At 41.0% G+C, this 21,176-nt stretch overlaps 1 protein-coding gene across 6 annotated transcripts in view; it reads right to left on the bottom strand.

The window, feature by feature from the left end:
* The window catches only part of SYNE2 (spectrin repeat containing nuclear envelope protein 2), a 276,194-nt gene that overhangs the window by 231,319 nt on the left and 23,699 nt on the right, over positions 1-21,176 (bottom strand). For 5 of the 6 annotated variants that reach the window (XM_081146179.1, XM_081146181.1, XM_081146184.1 and 2 more), the window contains exon 2: positions 1,678-1,807. In XM_081146179.1, the coding sequence (XP_081002305.1) occupies positions 1,678-1,756 (79 nt within the window). In that variant the 5' untranslated portion in view covers positions 1,757-1,807. Of the gene's footprint in view, positions 1-1,677; positions 1,968-21,176 lie in introns of those variants that run through there. The other variant, XM_081146180.1, reaches the window with a different exon arrangement.

The raw sequence follows: 21,176 nt of genomic DNA, 5'->3' as shown, positions 1-21,176 counted from the left end.
AAAGACAATATCAGAAAGTCATTTTGAGATCTCACCATAAATGTCGCAAATAAATGTAGCCATGGCTGGTGTTGTTCAGTGGTTAGTGTCGGCCCGTGTACCAAAGAGTTGAGGATTTGATTCCCGGTCACGGGCACATACCTGGGTTGCAGGGTCGATTCCACAGCCCCACTTGGGGCACGTGCGGGAGGCAATCAATCAATTTGCCTCTCTCATATCAATGTTTCTCTCCCTTCCCCCCCTTCCTCTCTCTAAAAATCAATAGAAAAAATATCCTCGGGGGAGGATTAACAACAAAAAAATGAAATGTAATGTACAACATGGTAACTATAGTTAACAATATTGTATTGCATATTTGAAAGTTAAGAGTAGATCTTAAAAGTTCTCGTCACAAGAAAAAAATTCTGTAAATATGTATGGTGAGGTATATTAACTAGACTTACTGTGGTGGTCATTTCACAACATATACAGATATCAAATCATTATGTTGTACACCTGGAACTAATACAATGTTTTATGTCCATTATACCTCAATTAAAAATTAATAAATAGCCCAGCCAGGCGGGCTCGATCCCCAGTTGGGGGTGTGCAGGAGGCAGTCGATCAATGACTCTCTCATCATTGATGTTTCTATCTCTCTCTCCTTCTCCTTTCCTCTCTCTGAAATCAATATATATTTTTTTTAATTAATAAGTAAAATTAAAAATAAAAATAAAAAATGACTCAAAATCTATGGCTTCTAAGTAACATTCCAAGGATGCTGCATAATATTGGACATAATCTTAAAATTACTTTAAAGTACATAGCTACATAAATATTTGCAAAAACTTGCCATAGCCTTATTTCTTCTACACTAGCTAACTACTCAGCTGCAAGGTTTGCTTTATCATCAAAGGTGGAAAGTCTAGTGGCTAATGAATTTTCAAAGTACAAAACAAATATTGCCAAACTCCACAAGAAGCACTTACGATTCACATGACTGAAACATCATCATTCACTGATATTACCCCTATTCCTTTCTAATGGTGCAAAATAGAATGTACATTTAAAAGAGGCTATACGCACAGGGGAGGGGGGTTGGGGGATTGGGCAAAAAGGATGAAGGGACTGAGAGGTACAGATGGGTAGTTACAAAATAGTCATGGGGATATAAACTACAGCACAGGAAATATAGTCAACAATATTGTAATAACTATGTATGGTGCCAGGTGGGTACTAGAAATATCAGGGGGGAAGACTTTGTAAAGTATATGGTTGGTTAACCACTATGCTATACACCTGAAAACTAATACAATAAAATGTAAACTGTAATTGAAAAAAAATTTTTGTAATAATAAATAATTTAAATAAGTAAATAAATAAAAGAGGTTATGTGCAAAGACACAAACCAGGTGTAAACAATGCCAAGCAAACTGTGGTAACTATTTAATTTTTACTGCAAAGAAAATGAAGAAAGAAAGGGGGGAGGGAGGGAGGGAATTCATACACTCAGAGAGAGAAACTGAGATACCCAATTCCTTTCAGGTAATCCTTACTTTCTAGAGAACTGAGACAGCATTAAAACATTTAGGTAGCACCCTGAAAGGCTCCATAAGAGAGACAGAAAGTGATACGATGTGAGAATAGGTGAGGACAAGGGCTCCACGGCTGACACAGGGGGGACCGAGTCTGAATTACCTTGCAGTGAAATATGGAGATCATCGATGCCCAAGGAAACCGGTTCATCTTCGGTGGGAAGCCCAGGACCGGATGCCATCCTTCAGCTCACTGAGGATTATATCATGTCCGTCTCAGTTAAAGAAGTGAACTAAAAGTAAAAGGGATAAGTGTTTATTAATAACTCTCAGTTCTGCATTTCCTGTAAACATGCAACACCAGAGAAGAGCAGAAACCAAAACTGCCCTCCGAAAGCAGCAGTCCTCTGGTGAGTGCTGCCTTCGCTCATGAGGAACAAAGTGCCTACGCCTTCTTTTTTGAATCATAATCAAGATTTTGCCCTGTGACCTATTCATGCTCACTGGAGCCACTGGCTGAACTCCAGGGGAGGCAGCACTGTGGATTCTGAACTCGTGGTGGAAAGAAAAGCTACGCAGTTAGACTCCACATACGGTCTAGAGGAAGTCAAGTTGACACAAACTGGTATCTTAGGTGCTTTTGTGTATTTTATTGTCAACCTTCACGTGCGTGACTCTGCAAGGATTTTCTTTAAAACTTTTTATTTAATTTAATTCCTCATCTTCTCCATAAATGTTGCAATTTACTGGAAACAGTAAGAGCTGACTCTGCATAGCTTACAAAGTGAAACTAAAAAAACTATATCCAAAAGAATGTTTTCATGGGTTATCCATTAGGTTGAATTATTTTCCCACGTACTTGTCTTTCCACCTACACATTTCTCTCTTTACCCCCACTTTGACTCTTGAAGAATCCTTCCAATATGAGTGATTTTTACTCTGCAACTCCTTAACAGTACTGCTTCATGTATATGAGCCACTTATTAGTATCCTGGAGGCTAAGAATAAGACACTGACTTCTCCCATATGGATGATGACTTTCCCATCAAAATAAAACTAACCAAATATATAAAAATATAAAATGTACTAGAGAATAGAGGGATGGATAAATGTACAGATATGTGGTCAAGATTAACGGTAGAATCTATGTGTTGAGTATATGGGTGTTCACTGTAAAAAATGTTTACCCTGCTATATATTAGAAATTCTTCATAATAAAATGTTGGGGGGAACTAAAAAATATATAAACCTGAGAGCAACAGCTAGATACAATCATATTAAATACCCAATTGACCATTTAAAAAAATGCAAAGAATAGCCCGGCCAGGAGTGGCTCAGCAGTTGAGCATCCACCTAGGATCCAGGAGATCGAGGTTCGGTTCCCAGTCAGGGCACATGCCCGGGTTGAGGGCTCAATCCCCAGTCGGGGGTGTGCAGGGGGCAGCCAATCAATGACGACTCTCTCATCACTGATGTTTCTATCTCTCCCTCTCCCTTCCTCTCTCTGAAATCAATAAAGATAAATTTTTTTTAAAAATGCAAAGAATCATTAAACAGTTAATGCTACAGCCAGACTTCAAAAATCTTTCAGTCCTTTCTTCCCCCACTCTGTTTAGTATCCAAAACATTTTTTTAAAAAAAACACCAAAAAAATTATATATATATATATATATATATATATATATATATATATATATCTCTTTATTGATTTGGGAGAGAGGAAAGGAGAGGGAGAGAGAGAGAAAGTTGAAACATCAATGATGAGAGAATCATTGATCGGCTGCCTCCTGCACACCCCCAGCAGGGGATCCAGCCCACAGCCCTGGCATGTGACCTGACTGGGAATCAAACTGAGATCTCCTGGATCCTAGGTCGATGCTCAACTGCTGAGCCACGCAAAACCCTTTTATTATCTTTCCCACAAATCACTGTTGTTAAAGATTTTACCTACCAAATAAACTGCTTATTAACTGATAATTGTTTTATCCCCTGAATTAAAATGAGTCAGAGCCTGCCTGAAGTAAGTGTTACTATACTGAGTTGATAGGATTCTATCCAAAATAAAAAGCCATTTGTTAGTTCGAGTGAGCCTGTGCAACCTGAAGACCGATAAAGGCACAAAGGTTGTCAGCTTTCAGTGTACCAAGGACCTCCACTCCCCCTTCCCACACCCAAGGGCTCCTGAAACCCACAGTGAAGACAAAGCACGTCTTCATCACGCCAGGAGGAAAACTGAATTCCACAGTGCATTTCCTATGGGCACCCTGTTTTCCATGTCAGGGCTATTTAAACAAAGGATAGTCATAACAGTAGCAAATGCTTTTATGGCACTTACTATATCTAGGGTCTGTTCTAAGGACTTTGCATATATAACCTCATTTAATCTTTATAACAACTCTATGAGGTAAATACTGTAATTAGCCCCATATTTGAAAAGACAAAACTGAGATGCACAAATGTCACATACAATTGTCTAAGGACACACAGCTAATAAGAGCTGGAGCTAACATTTGAACCCAGCTGGTTCTGGTTTCAGACTTCATGCTCTGGAGTCTGGACCAATACAAGCTGGTACCTCATAAAGCTATCTACGACCTTACCAGGTTTCATGTGTTCCTTTTCCCTTCATTTACTCAACAAGCATTTACATGTGCTAGGCCCTGCTTTCAAGGAATTCAATCTTCTGTGAACGACAAATGAACAGAACATTTAGCGAAATCCTCTCAGAAATGTATGTAAAAGGTGCTACGAAAACAAAGAAGGGCCCATCACTTGAAGCTGGAAAAAGATGTGACTGTCAGGAGTGTACTTATTATAAAACAGCATTACACCCCACATAGTGGCAGTAGACTATTCAGATACCTTGAATTGAATAAGAATATCTCTAAAAGCCACTCATAGTACTCATCAAATACAAGGTATCAAATATATTTCTACTGAAAATAAAAACAGAACAATAGACAGTAAATTGATAACCAGAGAATCAAGAACTGTTCCTGTGCAAGAATGGTGTGGGATTCCTATACTGCACATTAAAGTTGTTGAAAAAAATTATATTACTAAAAAAAAAGTCTAGACCTTAAAAATAACTATTTGTCTGAGTTTTCTGTTTTTAACAATGAAAATTTATGAGCAAACAAGTCAACAAATATAATAATAATATCCTAGAGCTTCTAAGAATGTTCATCACAAGCAAAACCAAACTTTAAAGACAGAATCGACAACTGGAAGTGTTAGATTATTGATTCAAATACTGTCTTGGTACAATTATTTATCAAAACATGCTACAGAGGGCAATATATGACGTCATTTCCAACACAACTGTTTTTGGTGAGTAATCTCTAGAAAGGAATTTACTTGCCAAATAGGGCCCATGAGAAACTGAAACAGAGTAGAGAAGAAAAGCTTTGAGACCTAGATTGAGAAGCTAGAAAGAGCTTCCATATGAAAACGGAAGACAGAAAGAGGAATGAGGGCCTGTCCAAAACCAAAAGGTCTATCAACCAACATCTCTGAGGGCCATCCTTCCTCTGTATTCTGAGCACAGGAGCTTCCTCTCAGGTAGAATCACAGCAGAGAGCCCTTCCTCAGCTTTCCTTTTCCTTTTCAAATAAAAGTTACACAAAATGATGCAACAAATATCATTTATTTTAGAATAGAAAATGAGACTATCCTTAAAAGCGAATAATGGATCATCTGCAGGCACATAACCAAAGACTGGGTAAAGAATTAATACAGTGGCATTAAAGAGTCTACGATCAAGTGGAATTCATGTGGACTTGCATTTGAAAAATCCATGTAAACTAATATACACGTGTTTACAAATGGCGTAAGATACTTTGAAAGGACTACGCTATGCTTATGCAATACATCTTAACATGCCTCTGGTATCTCTAAAAACACTAGAGAACTTCCCCTTTTTAAAGAAATCTTGGCACTTACTTTAGATTATTATGATTAGAATTTTTTCAACTCAAATGAAATATGAATAGAGATTATTTCTAATGAATGGAATTATGGGTGGTTTTTATTTTCTTCATTTTGCTTATCTACATTTAAATTTTTTACATGAACATATATTTCTGTTACAGTAAGAAAAAATGTTTTTGCTTTAATAAAATGACAACAAAATGGGGACTAAGGTATTACTTGGTTCAGGGGCAGTTCTCTAATCTATACACTATGGAACCTGTATTATCTATATCTTCATCAAAAGAAAAATATAGCTCAGCTGACATGGCTCAGCAGTTGAGCATCGACCTAGGATCCAGAGGATAGAGGTTCAATTCCCGGTCAGGGCACAGGCCCGGGTTGCAGGCTCGATTCCCTGTGGGGGGCGTGCAGGGGGCAGCCGATCAATGATTCTCTCTCATCATTGATGTTTTTTTCTCTCTCTCCCTCTCCTTTCCTCTCTCTGAAATCAACAAAAAAAACATATTTTTTTAAAAAAATTTTTAAGAAGAAAAATACTCTCTTACACAAATAAAATTAGAAAAATTCTGAGTTTGTCAAAAGTTTCTGACAAAGGCTCCTAAAAGTCTTCTGGTAGCTCATCAAGTCTCTTATCTTCTCATTATTAGGTAGTTTGCTAACAAGCCCTGCCAGTCAGTAGCACTGGAAACATCACTGTGGCCAACAGGGAGAAAGGGACATCTGCCTTATCTTCACAGGTTGACCAGGTGTAGCATAAGCCTAGCAGGATGCAGCAGGTACATTCAGGTTACTCTTTAACAGTGATTTAAACGGTTACTTTTCCCCTGGGGTGCCTCCCTCGTTCTTTTTCTCTTCTATTGTCAGCTGCACCATGTTATTTACGGTCCACCGAGGAAATCTGAAGGCCCTCCCTTCTGCCCATTAAATCAGAGCTATTCCTAGCAACTGACAACTATTAACACTGATCCGCTTACAAGCTCACGAGAGAAAGTTGGTGTTGGTGCCACATTTACAATATGTTTCTTCATCTTTTTCCCATTAATGTTTCCTAACTCTGTTATTACTTATTTTTTCATCATCGTTTAATGAGAAGCAATTGGTACAAATTCCCAGACCGGATGATGTTTAAAGTCTAGTCTGTTGTCTCCTTTCGGGCGCTTTATTTTTCTAATGCCCATCACGAAATGCCAGAACTATCAATCCTATCTGCTCACCGCACTTTTGGAAAACAAACATGTAGCAACTGTCTGGACATGATACCGCTGTGCTTGCTACCTCACAACGAAGCAGCGTCATTCGCCAGCCAACACCAACAGTGTTGCTAAACCCCCTTCAACCATGATAAAAGCACTGAGTGAATGTAGCCACTTCCCTGAAAGAGCCTTCTGTTGGCCTTGACCGAGTCCCACGTGTTCCGATCTGCAGTGTCCACTGCTATCGAATGGGAGTAATACTGATAAAGTGGCTGTTGAAATTCAACGAAAAAGCACGTGAAACTAAAAAAACGCAGTAACAACATTTACTGAGAACTTACTCTGGGAGAGGTATCCCAGCATATAAATGGTATTTATTATAACCTATGGAATAATTTATCAGGATTATCCTATGTCTCAATCAGCAGTAAAAATGAAAGCTAGCCACAATTCTAAAAGGAAGTGTGAAAATTCCTAAGGATGAAAGCTGCCAACGCTACGAACTCTGATGTGTTAAATCAGCACAGATCTAGAAAGCACACACTCAGGAAGGAATTCTTTTCAATTTTCATCAGCACGCTTTAACCTAGAAATTCTGCCTTGCAGTCCACACTCAAATTGCCTACAGTTCATAATTCCCCCAGGAAAAGTCCCCTGCCTTTGTTACCACCATGTCTCCAGTCTCCTAAAAAGCCTGATAACATCTTTAAGTTGTAAGCACTGACAATGGTTTGGGGTCCCCCCTCCATATATATCTCTTCATTCCTTTTGTTACCACCTCCCCCCGGGTCTCCATTACTTTGTTCCTAAACTGCTACCAAAGATTCCAGTGTTTCCTACTAACTCCCGCTTCCCCATCCCTATCTTTGAAGAAACCCTACAAGGTTTGGGACATGGAAGCAAGAGATAGTGCAGAAGCTGAGGATGAGGCCTGGGTCTGCAAATGAATGGAACAGAGTATGTTGAAGATCAGGGCTGATAGCAAGATTTTAGACAGGTCTAAAATCTAACAGTATAGTAGGACCCCCAGCCCTCGCCTATTCCAAGAGCACTGGCAAACAGACCTATTCCCCAGAACCCCAGCTCTGCCCACAGGTTGGATTTCAAAGGATCCTTTTCTGCAGAAAGCAAAGGACATCCTAGAAAAGACCTCCAGATACTAATATTTGGGGTTCCTCAACAGGAAGGTGAGTTCCCTGCCAAATCACCCTACTGTGAAATTCCATTAACTGGCTTTTTCATTCCTCACTCTTAAACATGAGTGGGCAGCCAAACATGATGGGACATTTGTGGAGAGCCTCCAAAAATGAAGGAATCAAAACAAACACAGAAGAGCCACCTGGAGGAACTGGCGAATGTAGGAAACAAAAGAAAAATTGATAACTATTTTTTTTTTTTTTTTTAGAAGTAACACCATAAGATTAACTTGATTTTAGAGTTAAAGGGCCTCACAGTATCAGTTACAAACAGAATCAACAGTTCCTCCACCTTACACCTTCACATGACAATGTATAACAGGAGATACATGTTCAAGTTTGATAAAGACAGAAAGATTTTGTTCTCCATGCTGCTCACACACTTAACTAGCTTTTTCTTTACTCAATAGATTTTTAATAATATCAAAGCAAAAAGTCATATTCTATTGGACGGAATTTCAGAAAGCCCTTATGAAATCAGACTCAGTCTCGTTTATAAACATCCACGCCCACACACAAACTCAAATGGAGGGCAAAATGCAAGAAAAGTGCCTCGGCAGGAGCAAATGCTTAAAGATTTTAGCCACGGCCCCCCTGAGCAAGCGGTACGGTTTACTTCCTCCAAGACAAAAGTCAGTTTCCTCCTCAGCGATGCAAACGCTGTGACCCTGCACAGAAACGCGGCATGAGTTCACAGTTTCGCAGGGATCTGAAAGTTATCAAGGCAATTTTCCCCCTCAGGATCTAAAGACTACAGGCGTGGTAGAAGTGAATGGGTAGCCATGTCTGAGTTTTGAGCAGAGGGGAGATGTAATTTGACTTATGTTTCAAAATTATCACCCAGGTTGTTGTGTTGAGAACAGATGCACAAGGAATGAAGGGGGAGACTAACTAAAAGGTTATTATAGAATAATGGACAGAGGGCCGGAGAGTCAATGAATGAGAAAGCCAAGTATGGTAAAATGCTAAAGGCGGAATCTAGGTGCTGAGAACACGAGTATTTGTGTAAAAGTCTTTCAACTCTGTTGTGTATTAGAATTTTCATAATAAAATGCTGGGAGGAAAAAGTTCTCGCAGTCATTCAGATGATGACGGCGGGGACCAGGGCTGCAGGGGCAGAAGCAGTGATCAGTGGTCAGGTCCTGAAAACATTCCGAAGACGGTGCCAACAGGGTTTCCTGACTGACTCGATGCAGCAAACAGTACACTTAAAAACAGTTAAATTGGTCAATTTTAAAATTTGGTATATTTTACCACTGTTTTTTAAAATGAGATAGGAAATTATTTTCAACCTATAATCTATATCCAGCTAAAGTATTAACCAAGTTGTTAGGCACAGAAAAAAGTCATTTCCTTACACCACAAGGCTTCAAAAAAAGTTATGTCCTATGTACTCGCTCTTAGAAAGCTACTGGAAGAGTTACCCCAACAAAATAAGAAAGTAAAACACAAAAGAGGGAAGAAAGTATTCCAACAAAACAGGAAACTAAACTAAACATGAGAAACATAGAGACTGGATATTGAACCCAGGAGAAATAAAGAAAAGTTCCCAGGATAGCAGCCATGCAGCAGATCAGGGCAGGAAAAAATTAGGGTCTGGGAGAGATGGGGGGGGGGGCTGGATGAAGCGGAAAGAAAGGATGCGAAAACAGAAGGGGGGGAGAGGATGAGTGTGCACACAGACTGACGTCTCCATGAAGCTCAAAACCCATTCCAGTGGGATACCGTGAAGTAGGAATTAAGCTGGAAGAAGGGCATTTGAATGAGTGAGTTTGAATACGCTGTGGCTCCCAGTAAGACAAAGTTCCACTTTGGGGTCTGAGAAACTTTTTAAAAATGTATAGCTCCATTCATTCCATAAAGAATCTGTGGTCTGCAAATACACTGACTGTTCTGGGTGCACATGCTGAGAAGTTCGGGAGAGAGGACAGGGAGCTCTCATCAGGTGACCTCATTTTTCTCAGGAAAATAAGTGAGGTCATTTCTTGGGAGCAGGGGGAGCCAGGACACGGTAGGACCCTTAAGAAAGGAATGGTGCTTGGAACAGGCCAGAGTCAAGAACCTGAAGCAACCAGCTAGAGAGATAAACAGGGAGCTGGAGGGCAGTGAAAGCGCACCGAGGCCGGTCTACAAAGGAACCCAAAAGGTTTTCCCAGGAGGCCTGGGCATCTGACGGATGCTCAGGTAGGATCAGCAACCGTTGGTGAGTTAATGAATTTCTGCCAACTAAAAAATGCCCTAAAATTGCACATGGACAGAAGGAGATATGTTCACGTTCATGGTGGAACTGTTCGTAACAGAAAAAAGTGTAAATAACCAAATTCCATTGGTAGGAGAAAGAATAAAGCGCGGGTGGCTGATTCATACAAGAGGAGACTATTGCACAGCTAAAATGAACAAACCACCAGCATCGGCAAGGTTATGTATCAAAACTATAAAGTGGCGGCGTAGTGCAAAAGCACTGACATACTATGACATCATTTAGGTAAATTTTACCTAGAAACATACATACATATGTGGTAAAACAACAACAACAGAAGCGAGGTCAGAAATGAAACCCACCAAGTTCAGGGGGGATGGGACTTCAGCTCGATAGGGAATGCTTTCTTTCTTATAGAAATTTATTATCTAAGTAGGGAGCACATTACGGATGTTTAAAACATTCATTTTTAACACATTAAAATGGTAACAGAATTCTACTTAAATTAGAGAAAAGAGATGAAATGGCTGAAAGAGCCCCAGACTTAAGAGTCAGAAGAAAAGGGCTTGGTCCCAGCTCCGCCCCTGACAGAGCACATGGCCTTGGACAATCATTGGCTTCTCCAAGGTCCTAATTCCTCCTCTGTGAAAAGAGGGTAATGATTTTGTCTGAGGCAACTCACAGACTTTCAGGTTCCTGGCAAAGTATCTAACCCAAAGGTCTCTTCTGCCACATTTCAAAACACTGGATTACAAGAAACAATATTCATGGAGAAATGCCTGAAAGACTGAGCCCGCCCATTCCTGGGTGTTGTCTCTGGATCCTGTCCAGCCGCCAGGGAGCTGCACACCTGAACTGCACTGTCCCATCCCCTCAGAAAGCGGCTCTTACTCAGATGCACCCCCGTGTGATCCCGTAGGCCTCACGGAGCAGGTTAGTCCAGGTTATTCCACCGTGTACTTCTTCCCCGGGAGTCCAGGGCGCAGCCCGCAGGCCGCACAGCGTCCTTCCAGGAGGACAGGCTGTGGGAATTCTCAGGGTCGGTACCAAGAGGAACTGTGATCCTAAGCATTTGTTCTTTTAATCTAATGACCATGTTATTTTTATAAACAAAGTTTCCTCTTTTTTTTTTTTTGGCTGGGGAGCCCAGCTCCAGCAACTACAAATGACTTTATGGAAAACAAGCTGCTTTCCTATTGGCTTTATTCATCTACCCTTATTTTTTTCTTTCTTTTTAAAAAAAAAAAATATATATATATATATATATTTGTGTTTTTTTTTAGAGAAAAGAAGAGCGAGGGAGGGAGAGAGAGAAACATCGACAGGCTGCCTCCTGCACGCTCCCTGCTGGGGATCGGCCCCAAGTGCCCTGACGGGGAACAGAACTGGCGGCCTCTTGGTGCATGGGGTCGATGCGCAACCACTGAGCCACACCGGCCAAGCTGCTCTTATATTTTTTTCTCACTGCAATGTCCTCATCTAATTTTTTATTCTATTGAATTTTATGTTTCTCTGTAAACTACTTCAGACTTTCTCTGGAATAAGGAAGGGTGCAAATAAGTGAGTTAAATTACCTCATATTTTCTGTATGGATAAGGTAAGAGAGCATGTAGCACGCTGAAAATTACAAAATGAGCTACAAACGCAAATGCTCACTGGTGAGAATGAGAAATTTACATTGGAAAGTGAAAGTTGATGTACTTTCAGTAAGTGATATTTTTAAAATGTTTCTCAGGCTGAAGTCACCTGAAGACACCTAGATGCCAGTTCTAAGCTCGAGGGAGAGATCTACTTTGTAGACAACGTGGGGAGGCACCCCTAAAACATGGAGAATGACTTTGCAACCTACTCTATCGCTTTTGCCAGTTTCCGTTTGTCCCAGTCCCATCTTCTTGTGCTTGGTGCATGTCACCTGTAGCCTCATTCCCACAGAGACCCTGAATCCATGGAGTCCTGCCTGGAAGCAACGGCTTAGCAATGCCTCCGGCGGGGTGCGGAACAGTGAGAGGGAAAGCGAGCAGGTACTGAGGGGCATAATAAATTGCCTTATTATAATTCATGAGAAAAATATATTCCTAAGAACCCTTTGCCCTCAAGAATATAAATGTTTAACGATTGTGCAACTCGTGAATACGTTCTGACTCTGCCTCTCCCTGATGTTCCCATCCCTGACCCTCGACCTCCTCTCTCCTGTAGATTCGCAGCCCAGGCTCTGCAGGGTGCTTTTCTCTCTCTGCCCCAGCCCCCTCCCATTACAGCAGGGCAAATACAAATGGAATATTCCATAAAATGCCAGCACACTACAACAAAAAGAAGCCACCTATCACATACACCTTCAAAAAGCTGTTAACATCCTTGTATCTTACACAAATTGCTTAAACTTTCCAAATAATGAACAGAAATAGCTAATTATGTGAGCTTCCATTCAATAAGTTGGCGTTAGGGGAACTGGCCTTCTTACCCAAAGAAGCAGCTGTGTAACTAACAGATCACTTATCTCTGGTCCCCACTCCAGGAATAACCCCAGCCCGGCGCCCCAGCCAAGCCAGCTGGAGCCCTGACTCCCACCGCCCAGGTCTTATTAGCTCCTTCCTGGCATTTCACACTGGAATATACTGAACACACCCTGGCATCAATTTAGAGGCTGTAGGTCCTGAATGCCACCTTATAATGCCAGCTAACGTAAAGAAACCCATTCCTTAGAAGCTCCACCACTAAGCCCACCTGTGCCCTTGGAGCAGATCCCCTGGCCCTGGGTCTTCTTCGGATTCTAGACAGTGAGCTCTGACTGTGTCTTGTTCGCTGTTGTATCCTCAACATCTAGCAAAGTGTAAGTAAGTACATAATAAATGTTTGAGGAACGATTAAAGGAGTGAATAAATAAATGAAAAGACGAGCAATGTTGTTGAGGACACATTCTACAACTCTCAGCCCCACCCCCTCCCCGAAGACAGCTCCCTAAATGTTTTTATTTTTTTTAGAATTTAGTGCTAGAACATTCTTCATTTCCTTGCAGAAATCGTTGGGGGTTTTGTAAGTTGTTTTTGTTGTTGTTTTCCTTTCTGAAAATAAGAACCACATAATTAATTTTTGTTTTTCACTTTGGCTGTGCAGGAACGCAGAGCTAACTTTGAGTTCACATTGTAGCAATTACATAGGTCCTCGTTATGTTTGTTTTTCCCTGGCTTCTGTCTTGTTTTCTATTCTTACTTTCTTACTGACACATCAGACCTGATCTTATACATTATTTGTCGTGGTCATATTAAATCTTTTGTGACTAAAGTAGGAAATGAGCCAATTTTAAAACCTAAATGAATAAATCAGCAAGCAAACCAAAATTCATAAAGTATACAAGGCCTTCTTTATACACACACAAATAAAAACAAATTTTGAAATTCAGGACTTCTCAAGTCAGGATTTTTTTTTTTTTAAGGACACAGTTTTGTCCTCAGATACCTCCACTTGGATTGTTCACTTTTCTTCCATTTTTGACGAGATTTTTGTCCTTTCCAATGGCCAGAATTCTTGGCTATGGGCAACCGAATTACCCTCAAATTGTCTTCCTATATGTGTATAAGGTAAAAATGCCTGTTTCTACTTGCCATGTTTTTGGGGTGGGGTTTCAAGGTTTCAGAGGAACTTTGGTCCCAAACTATTCTGGGGGCAAAAAGGGGGAGCTGGTTGAGGGGATGGAGAAATTCTGTTAAATTTACAAAGCTGAACTTCTGGGCTGTGGTCAAAACATTTGCATGTACACGGGCAAAATTCTTAAAGCAGAAATGACTGAAATGTTTGTGAAATATTTGCAGAATCTTGCTGTGATTATAACGGTGTTTTTGTCAAATGTTTCAGGTTAACATAACTGGGCAAGCATTTCTACACACATTGCTGTTGGGCAGCATTTCCCAACTGATGAAGGATTTGTTATAATTCCAAATACTAGTCTCTCTCCAAGATATTTAAAAGAAATATTTCTATATTTGAAATGTCTGCCAACAAATGCAACAGCCAAAAAAAAACTACGTTGGCTGTTATGATGAGAAGTTTGTTTCTGAAATGTACTATTTCTTTGGAATAATATTTGCCAACTTCAGTGGCAGCTGCAGAAATGCTTTCACACTCAAATTTAATTTACTATTAAAAATGGGCGAAGGAGTGATTTGCTTTTTCTGTTTGGCCTGCACTCCTATAATAGACCCAAATTACACATGCCTTGATCAACAGATGCACCAGCTGCTGCTTGGCCAGGTACCCCTTCTTTCTCTTTAACTGTGTTCCTTTACGGAGGAAATTAGCAAAAGCAACCTTTTTCAGATAAGGGTATGTTTTGTCTCATAATGACATGTGCCACCACAGCCCTCAATCACATGTACATCACTTCTAAGTTTCTTGCTTAACTTAGAAGCTTTCTGGCCCAATTTTATTCTAATACTCTGTCTTAAGATAAATATAAAAACAGGAACCAAATTCAAGGAGAGTTGAGAGTCCTAGATGAGACCATACTCATTTATTCACTTAACAAAGATGGGTTGAGCGCTTACTGCTTGCCAGGCAAATGTATCAGGCACTGGGGATACAATGATGCATAAATAGGAATGGTTTTCCAGAGAAAAAAAGCAAAGCTTGTCATAACAGGCATAAATGGGAAAGGAGCAATTTTTTACTTCCTACCCTCAAGGTTTTCGCGTAAAGGCAGGTAGAATCTAGCAAATGTAAACTGGTAAATGAGAAGGCTGCCCAGGACAAGAAGGGCTTGTCAGGTTATAAACCACAAATAAGTACAAAAATAACTTTGTTGCTCCAATCCACCACCACCACAGACTTCCACCGATAACAGATCTAGGTGTTTTCACAGGGTGATAAAAATCCTTTACACCGAAATTACTCATCCAGTAATGATAAAAAGCAGAACTATACTTCAAATGTATTCTTTATAACATGGAATATACATTTTATTTACTTTCAAGAGGACTCTGTACTATAAAAGAATAATTATTAAATAACTTTTAATGTTACATAAAACTTAAAAAATAAATAAAAGCCACCCAAAGCCCCACCATCCAAATACCATCATTACTAATGTTATGGTGAATTTTTAGACTATTGCTTATCTGTAATATAGGTTTTTTATTTTGTTTGTACAGAGTTGTAATCACACCACAAATAATTTTTTATCCTGCTAAATATTAAGCATCAGCATCACCATGTAATTAGCCTCCATAAGCATTATGTTCTCTCCTAAAACTTGTCAAAAAAGAAAACAAAAACAGAAAGAAAAAAAAAGGTGCCCTGTTGTATTGCCTTCATTCATTCATCATTAGTCAGGAATTTACCCGAAGAATATTAACATACAGCTTGTCCGCAAGATCACAAATCCTCAGAATGGTTCCCAAAACGAGGAGGAGACATTCCCTCGCTTTATCTGACCCCTGGCTCTGTTACCACTGGGCTGCAGCTCTGTGCTGAGCAGATGAAATCAAGTAACGGAGTTATACCATCAGACTCATTTCCAGTAGGGCAGGAATGGTGAATGGACAGCATAAGAAGAACCCACACCCATTTCGGCTGGAACATAGCCGAACCTGCCCTGGGGATCCTCACCCAAGGTGCGGGAAGCAAGGCCCGGCACACAGCAGCGCTTCCCAAGCAGGCCCGGGTTACCCAGCGGCGCTGAGCCTGGGCTGGGGAGCTGAACGGTCCTGTGAGGAGGCGACGCCCTGTCCCGGGTGACTCCTGGGCTAGTGGTTCAGTACACCTGAGTCTAGCGCTTGTTCTGGCCCAAGGGTAGAGAACGCATTTCACATATCTGAACCCTAAGTTTTCTCATCCATAACATCAGGGTGGAGCTAGACATTCTCCAGAGCCCTGCTGGCTAAATAAATCTGTGATTCTGTGATGCTATCAAAAGCACAGCTCACGGTCCCCAAAAGTACCAAATCCAACCATCTTACCACTTTCTAAAGATTATTTCAAATGCCAGGATTGGAGAAAAAACAGTTCCGTGCTGCTCTAGAAGTTATATATCTTCCAGGTCAGTTACGGGGCTATTCTGGTTGTAATCAATCTCCAGTCTGGCTGGTGGTGCCAAGGAGGCCAGAGCGGGGGTCTGAGCCTCTGGATCTTCCTGAAAGACAATCAGCTGTCTTCTCTTCTACAACCACAAGTAACACCTTCCCCATGGCCCATGAAGGGTATCCGGCCAAATCTAATCTGCCTTCTAATGGGAAAGTTTAAAGTATCGCCTTAAATGGCCACAGGTCACACTCTCATCACACAATATTCTCTGACAATACTGAAAAATTATTTTCATTTTTCTCAAAATTATTATTTCCATGCTGTTAGGGTTTTCTTTATAAATTCTTTAATAGTGAGAGAATCGTTCATACCATTTAAAAAACACATTGATAAGACTCCCTCAGTAAGCACAAAATATTCTGTCAAACAATTCAGACCTACTGACAAAATATAAAATTGATATACATCCAGTAGGTAAATGCACTTTGCACTTAATAATTGACTTTGCATCTAATAATCATAGCGCATTATTTTTTAATATATTTTTTCGATTACAGTTTACATTAAATACTATTTTATATTAGTTTCAGGTGTACAGCATAGTGGTTAGACAATCACATACTTTACAAAATGTTCCCCCCAATATTCCCAGTGTCTACCTGGTCCCATATATCACAATGTATTCTTAAAATCACCTCTATTCTACCTACCTCTTGAAATCAAAATCTATGATTTTTTTTAATGAAAAACAAATGAGTATTGCATTCCACCTCGCCTTATAGAATTACTCGTACAAAAAAATCCTTATCTGAAGATCATGATGCAAAAAAAAAAGTACCACCAGCTCTCAATTACCCAAGAGTACACATTCCTTCGGTGTGTTAGTCATAGCCCCTCCCTCAGCCAAGGGCATTAAACAGAGGTGATGAGTTCCTGTGTCCGCCTGCATACGTGCCTTGGTTGGTGGTGAGCCACCCAGCAGTACATTTGGAATCTCATTTGAGATAGAGGCAGTGGACGTGTTAAGGCTACTTTCATCCTGTGAAATGTGTCTGTGCTTACATAACACAGGTAGTTGTAGGACTCAGTTACTTAACTACAAAGCAACAGGGTCTCATGTGGGTACAGGGGTAGGGGTGATCAGGTACGACTAAGAAAATCAGTATCCATTCAGCTTCTTATTCTGGAAACATCATCCCTCAGCTTCCATTGTGTTCAATAATTGTAAGCAGAGCATCTCGAACAAACATGTAGCTGACTGAATAATGAACAGCTCTACCCCAACAACCCCCTGCGAGACGGATTCAAGGTAGAAAGGTGACTTCACTTCCGGCCAAGAGGAGTTACTGAGTCTAGAATTAACCTTCTTCTAGAAAGTTCCAAAAAATAAAGGAAACAATTATTTTGAGACTGCCCAGGCAGGACAAGAATGTCATCATTCTGAGAGGGTGAAACTAGCAAGGCAAGCCCTATGTTTGCCTAGCTTTCCACCTAGAGACAGTGTGCAGACCTTGGCACCTGAAGGGGAACCCCAAAGAGAGCCCAGCAACCTCACTGAGATGGGAATTCAGAAAAGCTGCGGCGGCCAGAGCCGAGAAGGAAGCAAGGTTGGGTAGAGGAAGTCCAGCAGCAAAGCAGGATCCCAAACAGCCTCTCTCAACCCCCCAGTGAGCTGTGGAGGTTAAATGGCCCTTAGAGTTGTCCTAGGGTGGGCCAACATGGCCTGGCCCGTACACCCTCACCTCACCACCTCTGGACGTGGGACCCTCGATCCCCATTCCACCCCTGCAAAGAGGCATAACCCAGGTGAGGTGGTTCATTGACACTAAGGCTCTCCAAGAGGCTGAAAACACTCCCAGAGGCTGGGCGACAAGCCCCTCATTAAAAGGAGATAGCACAACAGTGTCCACTACAGTGAGCTCTTAAAATCACTGCTCTAGTCATTTTACTTCTCAGTCTAAAATACTCAGAGGTTGCCATCAACTGCACAGCATTCAAGGCTCCTCCTACGTAATCCCTAATCTTTGGACTTTCTTCCCAGAGGCCCAAGGCTACAAACACAGCAAATGAATGGAAGCTCTCTTGCAGGTCCCAAGTGCTCACTCACTTTTCTGTCTTTGCACCTGCTGTTTCTCCTACTCGAGCCCAGACAGTGAGGCGATCTGCCTTTGTGCTCCCTATGTGCCCACACCCCAAACTCAGCAAATATCACAGCTATCTGCTCAACATGTCTGAGACCCCGACTAGACAAGAGTACAATTTCTTCTTCGTAGCCACAGCACCAAACACCAAGTCTGATGCAAAGTAACTACTAAACAAATGTACAGGGAGTTAACAGAGGGAGGGAGAGATAAAATCATTGTCCCCCAGGTACCTCCTACCTAAAACTGTGCTGAGTCACTTCCCCCACCTCCCACAAGGCTTCTGTACCCTCTTGCTGTCAAATGCTATAAATTTTACTTTCACTGTGGTCTATGGAAGGGCCTGTTTTCTCCATTTAGTTTACCCTCAATATTACATCTTGTCTCACACGGTCCAGGAGTGGAGAGATGTTCAGGCTGCTCTCTGGCCCTGACATCCTGCTTGTGGCTCTTCTCTAAATTTTGACCTTTGTGCCTGTCTCTCATCTCAAGGGCCAGGATAATGGGATGGGACCCACCCCTCACCTCTCCACTGGGCCATCTACCACCACTCAATATCCCTTCACGAAATTCTCTTCCTGATGCCACGATATGTTTTCATTTCAAAATAACTCACTAGCTTCTATATTTTAAGCACAGAAACAGGGCTATATTTACATTTCATTACTAAAAACATCAGCTCTGGTCTAGACTTTGTTCCCAAATTCAAAATACCTCTGTAGGGAAGGAATATGTATCCTCTACTATAACTTTTTTTTTCTTTTCTCTTTTTTTGCATTTTCAGTCTTTATTATCAACTGACACTTCTTCACACCTAGAATACAATGAAGCTTGTACTTACAATAATATTTTAAAAAAACTCTGAAGCTTTGCAATGCCCCAGAGATTATGAACCTCAAAGAAAACTTCAGCTGTGCTCAATATGTCTATAACAGTCATAGTCTAAGTACACTGGGTTGAGTTACTCTCCATTAAACACAATATGAGGATTACAGGTCATTTTATTCCTGAATCATGGCAGAAAACAGCTACAAAAAGTTAAAGACACAGACCTGTATCCACGAAGGCCCACTTTAGACAAATTATATTAGTGAAAGTTTCAGCAATGTTGCTAAGTGCTATATATGTGTGCGTGTGTGTGTGTGTATACTAAAAGATTCCAACAGTGAAAATATGTCTTTCCCATCTCATCCCCCAGAAAGTACATGTAAAGAACAAAACAAAGGCAATCTAAAGCTGATTATTATCTCTCCTTTATCATACATGTTCAAATATATTTTGCCCTTCTCTTTATTAAAAATGAACTTGATTATACACAGATCTTTATTATAAAGTATAATAAAATATCTACAAGAACCCTCATTCCAAATATCAAAGGCCAAAAACTTCTCACAAAGATTCATGAGCACATGGAACTCATGGCAGGCAGATAATTCCTGAGGCTCGGCTCATAAGACTAAACATGGTTGAAAGGACAAGATCACAATGTGTATCTACCCACTGTCAATACAGAGCTTGCCTCGCCACAACTACATTTACTTGCCGGCCAGGTATGGCTCATCGGTTAAGTGTTGACCTAGGATCCAGGAGATCCTGGTTCGAATCCCAGTCAGGGCACATGCTCAGGTTGTGGGCTTGATCCCTGGTCGGGGGAGTGTAGGAGGCAGCCGATCAATGACTCTCATCATTGATGTTTCTATCTCTCTCTCTCCCTCTCCTTTCCTCTCTCTGAAATTAATGAAGACACATAAAAGAGGTTATACTGAATGGGGAGTGTGTTTTTTAAAAAATTGTTTATTTCTAACCTTTATGCTGTAAAAAATAATTATAGTAAAGAAGCACATGCTTGACACTGAGTTTTAAAATATACAAGAATAAACGAAATAGTGAAGTATATTTACCAACAAATAAGACCTAACTCAGGATAAAACAGAGCGCTTGCTATGCGCTAACCATTGTATATAACACACTAAGCACTTTACGTACATAAGCATTCACGGCTCATAAGACACCTCTGACCGGGTTCCTCCTGTCACCAGTTTACAGATGAAACCAAGGCTGGGGGGGGAGGCGGTGAAGCACCTTATTTTAGTGGCTCAGCCAGTGAGCTGGGTCTCAGAGCTGTATCTGTCTCACTCCTGCACCCACAGTCTCAACCCCTATTTCGTATAATCCCAAAATAAGACAGTCGGGATAAGCAAACTTTTCAAGGAATTATATAACTTACTCTTTTAATAACATCAACATTGTTTTTAATCAGGAGTGACGGAAACTCCTTGACCCACTAAATACAATATCTGGACTATATGATTTGTTTTCTTTGGTGACTTAAAATCATCATTATTAATATTCATTACTGTACTCCTCTCTAATGAAAACCATGCCTGAGACTTCATCTGGCTCCCCGCTCAGTTCTTCCTAAGGAGTACATCATTCTGGGTGACGCTTTTCAGGGCTGCTCCGGCCTTGGCTCTGCCGTGTGACCAGGAATGGCCCTGACACTCCTGAGCTGCGCTTCCTCTGCTGTAACACTGGGGCCCGCAGCTCCGCCTGCTCCCGGAGGTTGCTGAAGACTCAAATGAAATAACTGATACAAACATGATCAAGAAGCTATAAACCGCAACCGGACTGTAGGCTTTATTATTTGCCTTCAATGAAGTGCTAAGGCTTGAACTTCTTCTTCTCAGATTTTATTTTCAAGGGGAATAAAATTCACATTGGGCTAACAGTCTCCACAACTCAGTAGTGATCTGCATGGCTGGCAGGTTAGAAGTATGCTACAGTTTCCAGGAATGAGCCTCAGCAATTGTGCCTTTTGCTCTAGTGGCCTCTTCAAGGCCACAGCACTAAGGCTGGGAGAAGTCTGTGTGAACACACAGTATCTTCACCACTGGACATGTGCACAAAATGCAGCAACGGGCTCCCTGGTGGGGCAGATTAAACTCACTGAGAGAGGAATTAACTCGGACTTTTCCATTTCTTTA

This window comes from Miniopterus schreibersii (genome assembly GCF_964146895.1).
Source record: "Miniopterus schreibersii genome assembly, chromosome: 1".
Classification (NCBI taxonomy): Eukaryota; Metazoa; Chordata; class Mammalia; order Chiroptera; family Miniopteridae; genus Miniopterus; species Miniopterus schreibersii.
This window is presented reverse-complemented; position numbering and strand designations above follow the sequence as displayed.